The 13,958-nt window shown below is 49.6% G+C and overlaps 1 protein-coding gene across 1 annotated transcript in view; it reads right to left on the reverse strand.

Moving 5' to 3' along the window:
* Window positions 1-3,561: 3,561 nt before the first annotated feature.
* The window catches only part of LOC309408786 (contactin-4), a gene marked incomplete at its 5' end in the record, with an annotated part of 167,408 nt that continues 157,011 nt past the window's right edge, over window positions 3,562-13,958 (reverse strand). The window contains 9 exons of the mRNA XM_082004733.1: window positions 3,562-3,727; window positions 5,077-5,245; window positions 6,816-6,928; window positions 7,435-7,621; window positions 8,087-8,202; window positions 8,737-8,971; window positions 10,655-10,725; window positions 11,847-11,996; window positions 12,742-12,900. Of these exons, the coding sequence (XP_081860859.1) occupies window positions 3,627-3,727; window positions 5,077-5,245; window positions 6,816-6,928; window positions 7,435-7,621; window positions 8,087-8,202; window positions 8,737-8,971; window positions 10,655-10,725; window positions 11,847-11,996; window positions 12,742-12,900 (1,301 nt within the window). The 3' untranslated portion in view covers window positions 3,562-3,626. The remainder of the gene's footprint in view (window positions 3,728-5,076; window positions 5,246-6,815; window positions 6,929-7,434; window positions 7,622-8,086; window positions 8,203-8,736; window positions 8,972-10,654; window positions 10,726-11,846; window positions 11,997-12,741; window positions 12,901-13,958) is intronic.

Here is a 13,958-nt window from a genome sequence, read left to right on the forward strand (position 1 = left end):
TTGGCCGGGTAGAAGCGTGCGTGGGAACGCGCAGCACTCCCTGGCGACGGCCAGGCAGCCACGGCGTTCCCGGGGTGCGTGGGCAGGTCGCTGTCGGGGAAAATACGGTTTTGCTTTTCCGTGTCACTGGTGAGGATGTGCCTCACAGGAAAACAATGCAAATGACTGCAATGAGCTGGTGACGATGAGAAAACCCGTTTGGGTGTTCATCTCATCAGCAGGCCACAGAATCACAGAATCACAGAATCACTAGGTTGGAAAGGACCTTCAAGATCATCAAGTCCAACCATTAATCCAGCACCACCATGTCCCCTAAACCATGTCCTGAAGCGCCACATCCACACGTTTTTTGAGCACTTCCAGAGATGGTGACTCCACCACCTCCCTGGGCAGCCTGTTCCAATGCTTGGCCACTCTCTCAGTGAAGACATTTTTCCTAATATCCAATCTAAACCTCCCCTGGAGCAACTTGAGGCCATTTCCTCTCGTCCTATCGCTGGTTACTTGGGAGAAGAGGCCAACACCCTCATTGCCACAACCCCAAAGGTCCTTGGTATGTCCACGGTGGACGGGTTCCCTCGGGGGCGGCCGGGGCTTGGTGGCTTTTCAGTCAATACAGCTGAGCCGGAGTGAAGCAGCAGCAGTCTCTTCGTTTGCCTGGCCAGGCCTTCGGTCCAGCCCTTCCCGGCAGCCTCGCGCGGCCCCGTGCAGGCGCACGGCCGGGGAACCTCGCCTGTACCGACGAGCCGCCCGCACGGCGAGGAGAGCGGCTCCCGGCATTGCTCCCTCCTCACAGCCGCGGTACTGGGAGCCGGCAGCCCGCGCGCCAGCCGGGCAGAAAAGGCAGCACGTTCAGCGCGGCCCCGGCGATTCGGGGAGGTGCGGCGCTCGGGGCTGCGTGTCACCTTTTGCCGCTATTACGCCAGCCCGCACCGCCGGTGAAACCGTCCCCAACCTCCTACAGCGGTTACGAGTTTTGTGCCCGCAGCGCAGAAATATTCATTTTGAGGGTTTGTTTTTTTCTTTAAACCCAGCCACGAACCCAGCGCGTTCCTCCTGCTGCAGCTTTTCCCCGCTGCCTCGCAGGCGGCCGGCAGGAGCGTGCCCCCCTCGCCCCGCTCTAGAGATGGCAATTTTAAATTTGCGTTTTAAAAACTGGTTTCTGTTACCAGGCCATTTTATTTTTAAGCTTCATTGACTGCGAAGCGCAATATGGTTCCTTTGAAATGCAGAGACACCAGAGTGGCACAATCACACGACTCCCGCGCTGCCACCCCTAAAAATCACTTGGAAAAGCAAGTTTGGTGGATTTAGCGGTTTCAAGCAGCGCTCCCCAAAATCCTCAGAAATCCTCAAGGGTGACCAGAGAAGTGGTGCCGTACCCGGAGGGGGGTTTGCTCCGGGCGCAGAGCGGGTCAGTGACGCTCCGCTCCTCCTCAGCTCGCAGCTCGGAGCTGCTGCTGCCCACCCCGCGCCCCGACGGCCGCGACGGCCGCGGTGAGTCACCAGGACGGTGAACGCAGGTTTGGTCTTTTTGTTTGGTTTGTCCCTTTCCTTTTCACTCGGAGCATCCCAAACTGTAGAGGCTCGGCTCCGATGGCACCAGCCCACACGAGCTTGGGAAGGTCATGACTCTACATAAATAGACGTCACCACCCCAAATTCACCCATGCAGATGATTTTTTTGGAAGCACTATTAGACCGGAGATGTATGAATATATTTTTTTTTTCTTGCCTCCACGAAGTTTTGACTTAAACCGACTCTTCTATTTTTGTATCTTCGCATCAGTGATGATCTCGGCAGGCGCTGCCTAATGCCGTGGGGAAATTTGTCACCAGGTACAATGAAAAGTGGAGGAAAAATGCTCCTGGAAGACAGGTATCTTTACAAATGACAGAATATTTATTACCAATACCTTTAAAAAAAGATTACATCTGCTAGATCACTGATAAATATCATTTACACTGGGGAGAAAACTACAGAAGCGCGCTTTTTTTTGTTCTGTTTTTCTTGTTTTTGTGGGTTTTTTTTGTTTTTCTTTTTTTACATAGAAGTAACCATATCAAACTAAGAAAGGAACACAGCTTGAAATACTGACAATATTTTTCTGGTCAACACCCCTGACTTTTACACAAGTGGAATCCTGATTATGAGTTACTGAATAAATATATTTAGAAGGTCTAAAAGTTAACTGTATTATTTTGTAAGCAAAAAAGACAAGTTACAGGCAAATTCAAGCTATCAGGAAAAAAAAACCCAAAACAAAACACTGCAGCGCATTTAAACTTGAAAATTTTATAGAAAATTCCGTTGCCTTTTACTAGCGTTATCCCATCTGAGTGAACTTACAAAATTACCCCATAGTAACAAACAGTCCTTCTCTTAAGAAGAATTATTTTGCTGTGGATATTGTCGTTTTCCGGCGTGACTCTATTTTGCCCTCCGGCGTTTATGAAGAGTTTCTGAGGGAGCGCAGATTGCCCAGCAGAGAACGGCCGGGGACCCCTCCTCGCCGCGGCCGCCCGCGCCTCGTGCCCCAGGGCACGGCGCCGCTCCTCCGATGCTCGAGGCCAGAGTTCCTAAGCGTTTCTGTAGAGTGGAGTTACGAAGGATGATGAGTTGTGTTCCAATGCATGTGGAAAGCAAGCGCGTGTTCGGACAACGAACCCAGGGCAGCTTTACATCTCGGAGTCGCTGTGTTCCAATTTCCTTGGAATAAAGCCCCCAAGAGCGAGGCGGATTGAGCCGGGTTTACACCCAAAGGTGAGAACCTCGTTGTTCGCTCGCTCCTTTGGGTACCTGTCCCTTTTTGTCACTAGAGGCAGAGATCACGTCTTTGCAGTATCTTCATTCCTACCCAATTTAATGCTAATTATGATAAAGACAAAGCTATTTCAAGACAGGAAAAATGGACCCTTACTGCGTGATGCCAGAATATTAGCTACATGTCCTGTAGTCCACAACCAACCAAAATTCATGTATTATTTTTTCAAGATTATAATGTTCTTACTGAGTATTTCGAGTTTGTCTCGCTTAGACCTCCGAATAAAACGTAACATCTTGTGTGTTCTAAGCGCTTGATTTAAGACAAGAATCATCGTAACTGCCGTCTAAACACAGCCGCATTACAAACCGAATCCAGGACAGTTCTGCCTTGCGTAGCCTTGCAAGACTGTACGGTAAAGTTGCAGCCAATTTACTCAGAACAACTTTAAACTCTCCGACATAAAGGAAAAAATTCAAAACAATATTTTCACAATAATGTCATCCATAGCATTTTATAGCAGAGGAAAAATTAATATCTACATCGTATGTTAACTTTAAAAAATTCTATAAAACACTAAATATATAATAAAAAATATGCATATAAGGACATATGTAAACTGCTTTGGTAACATCATATTACAGATGTTTTCAGTGCATTGCAGAGTTTCCAAGAAAACTTCGGACAAAGCTATACTTGCTTTGAGGAAGTACCGTATAATGCCATTCCTAAAGAAGCATAAACATTTTTCCAGTAGTAAGATGTACTCAAACCACAATATTACTTAGTACTGGGTGTCTTCAAAACAACTAGCTAAATGTTGCTTATATTATAAACAAGAAGTCCTTTATGTAATTTTTGTCATAAACTGGACCGAGCTGTGAGCGATATCATTATTGTGCTGATGGCTGACAGCGTACAGGCGTTGGAGGTCGAAGAGCCGGATCCTCTCGCGTACGCACCTGCGCAAAGGAGAGCGGGGGAGAAAATAAGCAAACGGTGAAGAAAGCAACGTCCATTAACCCAAACCCCTGCCCCTAGACTTTAATTCTCTTCGCTCCGATGACGCACGGTGGGCGCGCAGGACCCCGCGGGCGAGAGGCACGGACCACGGGTCCCTTCTGCTCCCTTTGGGTAAGCGCCTGGAAGGGGCCCGCGGCACTGGGGAGCGCAGGCTGCCGACGCGGCGAGGCCCCTCGGCCGCGCGCGCTCCCCTCCTCCTGCTTCAATAACCTCCCGTTTACTGGGTTTCACCTCTCTAACTGAATTTTTGGTTGAACTTAAATTCCTGCCGCTGTTGCGCTGAGGCTACTTTCACAACTATTTGTGAAATGAATTATTTATTCACAATATTATTTCACAAAATTACATCATGGCCTCTTTTTTTTTTTTTTCCCCCCCCCCAATTTCACAAAATTACGTCACAGCCTCTTTACTTTTTTTTTTTTTTTTTTTTTTTTTTTTTTTTTGCAACTGTACTGTATTCAAGCTGTGACTTACGGCACCAGCCTGGCACGATCCGCGTCCTGGCGGAGCTGCGTACCTGCTCTGTGGCTACTGCATTGAGCCAAATAGGAACTGGCATGTGTTCCTGCTCTCCTTCGCTCTCCTGTGTCTGCTGATTAAATTCCTCTGGGTGGTTTATATCGCCACGGTGTACAACTATGGTGGAGATAATTCTGCTCTCACCCAGGGTTTTTCACATTGCTGTAATTTTAATGCTGTATTCCTGCATTGCAGAGGCTCCTGATTTAATGCAGCTTATAAACTGTGGCATTATTAATGGAAGATGGGACATGGAGATTTTGCAAAGGCAATGTTGTGTAATAAAATACTCTCTTTTCTGTTTGTTCTTCTACACAACCTCATTTCCCTAAATAAATATTTATGCATCCAACACACAATGGAATATGGCTATACAGTAGCCTTATAAATTTAAAAGCCTCTGATCACTGCATTTGGTATTTTGTAATAGTGAATTGCAGTGAAACAATATATTCAACATATATATGAGTATGGCAGTAAGAGAGTGGAAAGCGTCTAGAAATCTTAAATACAAATAAAACTACTTATGATGGCGTTTATTATGGTTTAATCTTGACGCAGGCTGAAATCAGAAATACCGGTCCTACAGCCCGCCCCGCTCAGCTTCAAGGCTCTGGTTCAGCCCCATGTGTCGAGGCGAGCGGTGACTGGGGTGAAGCAGGTCCGCCCCGCCAGCGGGTGCGGAGGAGAGGGGCTGGGGACGCTGGCGCCCTGCGGCTCGGCAGCCGCCGGCGTGGGTGCCCACCCCGGGTCCTCCCGTCCTTACTTGATATCTTTGGAATTCGGATTTGTTCGCTGCTGCTGCCGTCGCCCCCGTCGCTGAAGGGCTTTATCTCGATGATGTAGTCCTCGTCCAACGGCAGGGAGAGCTCCACGGAGGTTTTATTCGTTTCTATTACGGTCGTGCTGCTCTGCCTGTTCCACCTGTACAAAACCTGCAGCAAAGGGGAGAGAGACGAGGAGGCAGAAACGGCAGACATCTCCGTTGCCCTAAGGGCCTCCAGATTTCCTGCTGCTCTTTTCCTGCCTCCGGTGCCCAGACCCACGCTCCGGTCACAGAGGGGCTATTCGGAGCCCCGCGGGGGATTTTGCTGGGGACCCACACCAGCGCAGCGGTGACGGTGCCCGGCTGCGGAGGCGACGCCGGGAGGAGCGCCATGCCGACGCACAGCACCGAACACACCAGGCCCTGATGCCTGGCAGAGCCCCTCAGGCAAACCTTTAACCTGATCAAGCTAAAATAAATCCCAGGGTTTACGTAGAGAGGCCAAAACTTCTCATTGCGTTTCTTCAGGAAACTGAGTTGGGGTGTTTGATGCAGCACCACAAACGACTTCTCAGAATAAATGGCTTTTTTGAATTACTTCTAAGATCTGGGAATTCTACTCATTTTGATCATAAATTGTGACATAAACCATGAGATTTCCAGGAAAAAAGAAGAAAAATGGGAAACGTTTTGCTGTGGTTCAGGAAAGAAAGCAATCTGGCTGTGTTATAACAGTAAGTTAAAAGAAGACTTTTTAGAAGACCAATAGAGTTTGCCTTTTCAGGGTGATGAGTCTCTCTCACCCTCTTTCGATTCACCTCTTAGGTTTGAAATGCAAACTAAAATATATAGTGAAAAATGGGTCCAAACTGCTGAGGTTCATCTGACGTTTTGACTAGAAACCCCGAGGAGTTACTTATTTTTGATAGTCAAATACAGGGCACCGAAAATACTTAAAAGTTAGTGCAGAAATTCAGGAGAGGTGGCACAGGCTCGTAAAGCTGATGCCGCTGGCGTTCCGCACTGTGAACAAAATATGAAGCGTGTCCAGGGTCTTCATCGCTTCAGGCTCTGGCGGAAAACGTTTGCACAAGTCAACCCTCAAGGCAACGACTGGCAATTGCACACCGACGTCTTCTTTGGGCCAAATTAAACCCTTGTGGAAGGTGATAGAGCTGAATTCTTCCCAAGATTTCTCTCTAGTTAAATTATACCCTATTAAAACTGCCACTAATGAGGATTCTCTTTCTTTCCCTCTTGGCTTTGCTTTCTGAAGAAAACGGGAGCTATTAAAAAAGCGTTTTATTTATCTGGAGTTAAGGAGTCAGCTACAGCCTCTGGAAGGTTTCCACTGAAGGCAGGAGAGCAGTCCTGCAGCTGGCAGCTTCAGAGGGAAGGAGCAGGCGAAGCTCCGTGGGCTGAGACCCGCACGGGTGCTGGCAGGGGTGGGCATCGCTGGGGCGAGGAGCCAGCAGAACGTGCTCACCCTGCACCCCTATGGCCTCTGTTTCCGGAGGAAGGCTCCAGTTTTAACCTGGAAAACCACGCAAGTGCCGTGACAACCCCCTTGTCTGGCGCTACTATAAACCCCAACTTGACGCTGGATACACGGCACCGCTCCCTACGGCCCAATTCCGGAATCCAGCGGCAGCTGAAGCTCAGCGAGGACCCGCTGCGGGCCGGGGGGCCGGGGGCGCAGGGCAGTGCGGTCCGGCTGCCCGGGCTGACAGAACACTCACTTTGTAGCCTCTCACTTCCGACTCGTTATCCAGCGCTTTCACTTGGTCCCAGTTCAGTATGATCTTGGAGTCGGATGAATTCCATATGATGTTCCCGGGAGGCTGACTCGGTGCTGTACCAAAATATACACAGCACTGCTTTACTGAGGGGCACCGTTTCCCAGCTGGATCCCTCCCAGTACCCATGAGGCTTCTACCACCATAGCTGCGCGTGCCCAGAGTCCTATGGCTCTGGAAAGCTAATGAGCTGTTTCGCTGATCTGTGTCCTCAAGGTCACAGGAGGTGCGACACAACACAGTGCTCTAAATGAAAAAAGGATTCAGTCAGTTGCTCAACATGCCTGATACCAGAAGAAAAAAAGCCCTCTTGAACGATGAGATAAATATTTAATTTTCCTGCACAGCTGTGATTTCGGTTTTGCATGCTCTGCTTACTTAACACGGGGAAGAGCCTTACAAAAAAAAAAAAAAAAAAAAGGCAGGTAAATCTTCTGCACAAAAACCTGGCAAAGCAGAGTCTGACAGCTCCTTCAGGCTTGAGAAAGCTTGAAAACCAGAGAGAGGAGCAGCCCCGGCAAACCCTCCCAGGCAAGAGCCCCCCGTCCTCACAAACGCTCACGTGGCTTTTTGGTTGTGACGTTGACCGCGGCGCTGGAGGGGCCGGTCCCAGCCGTGTTGTACGCCCTGACTGCCAGGTGATACAGCGCGTTGCCTCGCAGGTTGCTGACTTTTGCAGACGTTTGATTGCCAACCGTTCGAATCCTTTTTGCGTTTTCTTCCTTTTCGTCGTGCCTCCAGCACCTGACCTGAGAAGCAGAGCAGGTAGGCGTTTACCTCCCGCTACGGGCTGGCAGCACCCGGCCGCGCCCAGCGCTACCTCCGGCACTTCTGCCCAAAGCGCAAGTGCCGCGGGGACAGATCCTGCGCCCTGCTACGACCCCTTCTCGTTCCCTGCCAGAAACCAGCCCGGCGGCAGCGCTCCCTCCCCAGGGCCGCCGCCGCGGCCCGGCCGGGGAAGCACATTCACGCAGGTTTCCCCGAGCAAGCTCTGCTCTGCTCTCCGTTTTCAGCCGATCACACACAGAAAGTTGTGTAATTTTTTACCGTGCGAGAGAAATCTCCGTGTCCTGAAGAGACAAAAGGAAGCAAATATGCCACAGGAACCCACCGCCCCAGGGTGGGCAGGAGCAGCACCGCAATGGCTGCCCGTGAGGTACCTCCGCGTCTCCTCAACGCTCAGGACGGAGAGGGGCTGCGCCGTGTTTCCATACCTCATATCCCTGTATTCTTCCTTTGTGCTGGTTCTCCCGAGGGGGAGCCCAAGAAACTTCAACGTCTGAGGCAGAAAGACTTCTGGCCAAAACAGCGGTTGGGGCTTTTGTCGGCTCTGGGTAGAGGAGTCAAAAATAAAATTAAGAGTTTTCAATTTTATGTTCAATTAGTCCCAAACTTCAATGGATTTCTTTTCTTTATTGCATGAGAAAAGAGGCATGCCACCGAAACAAACTTCCACACGTCAAAACGGTGGCCTGTCAGCCTGTGCCAGACAGCACCGCTCCTCTGCCTAAGAAATAAGAAGATGTCGTTACTGAACTCAACCCAGGATACCATGTACTGTAATTAGGACAAGAGGGAACATTTTCTAATCAGTGGACATTAATTCATACTAAATCTCATTGGAATTCTTTCCAGATTACATATTACTTTTCCATTAATATCAAAAGATTTCATTACGATTAATGTTATTTTAATGACTATCAAAAGAATTAATCACGGCTCGCCATTTATTATAAATCAGAGCAAGGATTAGGTATCAAAGGATATGTCAAGGTGGATACTAAACCCTTTCAGACCCGGTCAACCTCCCCGCGTCCACCGGCAGGGAGGAGGGAGAGGCGGTGGGGTGGGCTCCTGGCTCTACCTTCCTCTGCCGAGTAGACGACCGTCACAGGGCTGAACGACCCTTCCCCCTTGTTGTTGTACACCCCCACTTTAACTTCGTAGGGCGAGAAGGGCGGCAAGGTCTCGTTGCGGAAGACGTATCTGGCGGCGTCCGGGGAGGCCACGACAGTCTGCATCCAGCTGACGGTGCCGAAGGGGCGGAAGGCCACCACGTACCCGAAGCCGCCTCCGTTCTGCAGCTCCTCGGGCACGGTCTGTGGGCAGGCAGACGGCGGGAGAAACGGCACTTTCAGCAATGCACGCGCTTATCTCCCCGTCTGCTGGCTACTGCCCCCGGTGTGCTAAAGCTGCTGTCCTCTACCGAGCGGGAGGTGGCGGGAGTCCTCCTTCCCACCTAGCCTGAATTCATCCCATCCCGACTGCGCTAGAGCCCTGCGGCGCCGCGAGCTCCTGTAGTCGAGGGGAAAGCAGCACCTCCAGAAGACACTTTGCCTAAGACTGAATCCATCTTCGTAGGTGCCCACCCTCCTTCGCTGCCTAGATGGAGCCTCCGGTAACGAAGTGAGTAATTTTAGGCACTGCAATGACTAAGCAGCTTGGTGGGGTCAACCAAGAAGATGGTTCCTGCTTTCCCAATACACGTGCAGCCGTTCTCACATCTTTGGAATTGCATGTTGAAGCCCTGAAGAACATATCTTGGCAATGTCCTAGCCAGCGCGGGGCTGGTGGTCCCGTGTGACGTGACCTGCTAGAGACCGCGGCGGCAGGGAGCGACCGTCACATACGTGATGGAGAAGGGCAGGTAAGTGCCAGGTAACAGCTAGAAGAAACAGCTTGTCACCCCCAGGTCACTTCTGGACACACCGACACTTCCTACTCTCAGCCTTGCCACCCCTAAAAGCTGCGTCAGAACCCCGAGCTTCAACATATTGAAACAATCGGTAGCTATGGGCTGCTCTCCCACAGATGTCCACGGTGCTTAAGCATGTGCAGGGGTTACTTTTGGTGACTGCTTCTTACTCTGCGTTGTTAAGGCTCAAAAAATACACTGGACCATAAAGAAAAGGTCTCTGGACATTTAAAAGAGTAAACTGACTGTTCTATCATAATACAAATTGTATTTTGTGCAAATTACGACTCCGAGTCATGGCTGGTGTTCTATCCATGTGTGTTTTTGAAACATATTGCACTATCTTTAGGAGACACAGCGTAGCTAATTAGTCCAATGGAAGAGGAAATTTAGCACACTGAGCTGTGTGGTAAGGACAAAAACCCATTTATAGTTTTTTAATAACCTTAAAAATATCTCTGGCGATTCATTCTGCCAGCTTGGTCAGAAATAGCGCTAAGTGGAAGTGTTAGCATGTCTAGTGAAGTTCATTATTAGGAAAAATATGCCAGCTGCATCGCATCATAACGTGAAAATATGAGCAGACAAATGACTAAAGTTCTAACCCCGACTGCCTTAAGGAATACTAAACATTTTTCATCTCTGTATCTCCTCTTGCTGGCTTTCATTAGCAGCGACGGAAGCCAGCATGCAATGCCTTGTGCTAACTCTTAACTATTTGCTGCCATGTGAGCCGGTGCAGGGAGAAGGGCTGGAGCCTGGCAGCCAGCCACAACAGCTCTCCACCAGGTCAGGCTGCCAGCCTGGTCTCACAAACTCTGTTTCATCCCTCTGGTGCTTGCTGCCCGTCCGTGCTTTGCCGTATGCGTACGGGTGTGCTCAGCTCGTGTCGAAGCAGCGACGCACAGCCTGCTCCCCGCGGGGGCTGGCATGGGGAAGGGGTGTAGCTCAATTTTAGTAGCTGGGCTATTTTATCACACGGTCCGGGCTTTTTTACCGCAGCCCGTTTGAGATCTACGGATGGGGTGAAAGGGTGCATCTAGATCAGGACCGTATCAATTTTCCTCTCGGTTTGGACTCCGCTTACCTCCCAAGTGATGACCAGCTCAGACTTGCTCCCTCCGCCACCACTGACGTTAGCCGGTGTCACTTCAGGAACTGCAAAAAAAGATGCAGAAGATGCATGTGGAGACTTTGAAACCAGAAAAGCACACGGAAATGGAACAGACCTGTGCAGCGACAGGACTCTGCTGGCCTTCCCCTGCTGGGTACCAGAAACGCCATTAGGTAGCGAGTAATTTGCCACAGCACATAGCACATTAAAAGTATGTCAATAATAGTATATTAAAAGTATGTCAATTAACTTGTGTATTCAGTCATTAATTGTTTAGTTTAAATATTTATCTTCTGTAAAAAAGGCTTTTATTTATTTTTGTATTTCATATTCTGTTCTGTTACAGGCTAAAATAGAACAGAGGAGCCACCTCCCAGGGGTTTCCCATAACTGAGGCACATATCCCTGCAGCTACCACGCTGAGCCTACGCCCTGCCGTGACCCCCTTCTGCCAGATCAAAAGACAGGGTCAACACCAAGGAGCTTTAAAGCTCCCAAGGCTTGCAGCTTGTGCTGAAGTCCCTGAACGCGAGCGCTGCTGAAGATCACCATGAAGCCGTGCCTGCAGCAGCCTGAAGACACAGCGTGGTTCCAGGAGGCAGTGGCATGTTCGCGAAGACAGACCTTCAGTAAGCCCACGAAATGATCCAACCCATAGGGCAGCCCAGGGTGGTTTCTTGAAGGCTGGTGGACCCACAGGGTGAGGTCCAAGTAACTCCAAGAACAGAAGCCCCCAGCCTCAAGAGACTGCTGACTCCCCAGCTGTGAAGCTCAAACTCCTGATCTCAAGGTGCTGTAGTCTGTGCTCCAGAGTTTCCATCACATTGATCATGGGAAGCCAGAGGAATTGCTCTCAGAGTTCATCTCTCTCATCAATGGATACTGGGCAGTTTTTCCATAAAAATCTGCCCAAATATCGTTTTTGGAAAATCATTGCTTTCTGCAGAAAAAGGGGATGAAGTCTTCCTATACATCCAGGAGTCACAGAGTGAGCAAGAGAGCCCTTTAGGAGCTCCACAACTTCTACTGCCTGTTCTGTGCACAAATAACATGCCACGAGGGAGGAGAGCAACGGGCACAGAAAGTGCTCCTCAGCTTCCTCCAGCACAACACATCCGTTAGCACCTATTCAACAAGACTTAACTCAGTTGCCACCACTACTTACGAGCTTCTTCAGTTCTTCTCTTCTCTGAAGGTCTGCTGGGCTCTCCAATCCCGATCAGGTTGGCAGCCACTACTCGAAATTCATATTCGACCCAAGGGTTCAGACCCACCACTGTCGCTGTGAGTGTCCTGCCATCAATGATCTCTGGAACTAGAAGCCAGCCACAGGTCAGGAGTGCAACGAAGACCACTAAAAGTATTAAAGGCTGCTGAGAAAAGGTTGTATCTGATACCCTTAGAAGTGAGGGATTAATGTAAATGCAAAGTGAAGAAGGATTGCTATACCTTTTCTCATTTTTCTAGCACTTTGTTAACTGCAAGGAACTCAAAGAGGTGGCACTAAAACATCATGCTTTTTAGCACAGAAATTCCTGCTGTTAAAGAGTTTCTCCTAAATTGCTGCTTTTTGAAAACAAAGTGTCAAGACAACAGGTTTAAAGGGTTTTTATTTTTCTCTTTTTAAAACATACTGTTCCCTCTATTTAATGGTTACTGGAACAAAATTAACCTCTGACAGAATGAGCAATTACATCATGGGATTTTTCCCTCTATCAGGAAAATAATTCTACTTAAAGATAGGCCAGATGACACGGTCTGTCCCTGAGGGATGTCTTTATAGACCACAATTACTGTTGTATATCTCCAGTGCAGCAACAAAAGATAGGAATTCATTCTGTTTTCCCTTAAACATTCATGAGAAAAATGGATGAGTAATAGCACCGACTGGACTCTAAATCTTTGGGTTGCCAAACTTGAAACTAGTTAATAAGAGCAGGGCTCTGCAGCCGGTGAAATTACTTTTCACTTCCAGGTGCAGAGCTGCTCCCCTCCGCCTCGGTCCCGATGGATGCGTTCTCCATCGGTGGAGCTCTTTGGGGGCCAAGTGATGGACCTACCTGTGCTCACCGCTTGCCATCCCACCGAGAAGGGGGTCCTTGCTTGTACAACATACATTGTAATAGGGCTGTGGTTGTCTGCTCCCGGCCTCCAGGACAGCTGAGCGGTGGTGTCGGTGATCTCATCTATTGTCACAGCTTCTGGTGGGCCTGGGGGACCTGTTGGAAGAATTACGGGAGAGGGGTGCTTGGAGCTTTGCGGTGGCTTAAGGAAGGAGCACTCTGGTCTTCTTCCCTGGCTCAGGACAGAGGTAACCGAGTCCCTGCAGAGGAGTTAAGCGCAGCCCCAGCTGTGGGTTAGCAGCTCGTGTCGCCCAGAGGAGGTTGGAGGCGTGGGGGAGATGCGCACACCCGGAGATCACCAGCTTCACCCACAGCCCCCAGGTGCCTCCACGTGAGCAGCAGCGCGGTGGCACGGCTGAGCTACCCGGCAGAGCAAGGCACTCGCTGCAGCACTCGGGACCAGCTCTGCCATCTCCCGCCTGCTGCTTTCGGACTGCCCTGTGTGCACGGACGGTTTTTGGCTGCAGCTTGGGTGCACCCGGAGGCTGGTGAAGAACGAAGGACCTGCCTGTAATTGACCTCTCTCCTCTATCGTATGGCCGTTACAGTCAGTAGTGGTACCCGAGATGAAGTCTCTCCCCAAAAGCACCACCTCAAGCAAACGCTCTTGCAATTCACTCTGTGGCCTAAAATTATTATTATCATATATTCAGAGAGCTGGATATGTTTAAATACCTAAAATGCCCCGAAACCTTCCAATATCCTGTCTTTTAAATGAAAGTTTCAGCAGGTCTATCCAGATTTAATTTCTCAGAAATTAAAACTCTAAATTGTTTTGCCCGGGGGAGTAGCCACGCAATGCAGCCTCGTGGAAGCGTCGGCTCCTTCGGTCCCCCCACTGCAGGTTACGCCAGAGAAACGAAATGTCATTGGATCCGTCACAAATTACTCCTCCTGCTTGGCAGAGGCTGAAACAACCTGTCTGCACTTCGTGTCCTGGAACAACCACGGTTACTCTCAACATTTCAGAGTACGCTTCTTTGCAGGGTGCAGGCTGCAGCAGGGCAAGAGAGGGAAGAATTATCAGTTAGCAATTTACCAAATATTTTTGGGCTGCTGACTTCTCCTCTTCTGATGGCGTGAAAAAATCCCATTTGGAGCAAGCGCGCGGATCTGTGCGTACCGGTGCCAGGGGTTACTTCTGTATGCTCTTA

Source organism: Phaethon aethereus (genome assembly GCF_964289735.1).
Source record: "Phaethon aethereus genome assembly, chromosome: 11".
NCBI classification, from domain to species: Eukaryota; Metazoa; Chordata; class Aves; order Phaethontiformes; family Phaethontidae; genus Phaethon; species Phaethon aethereus.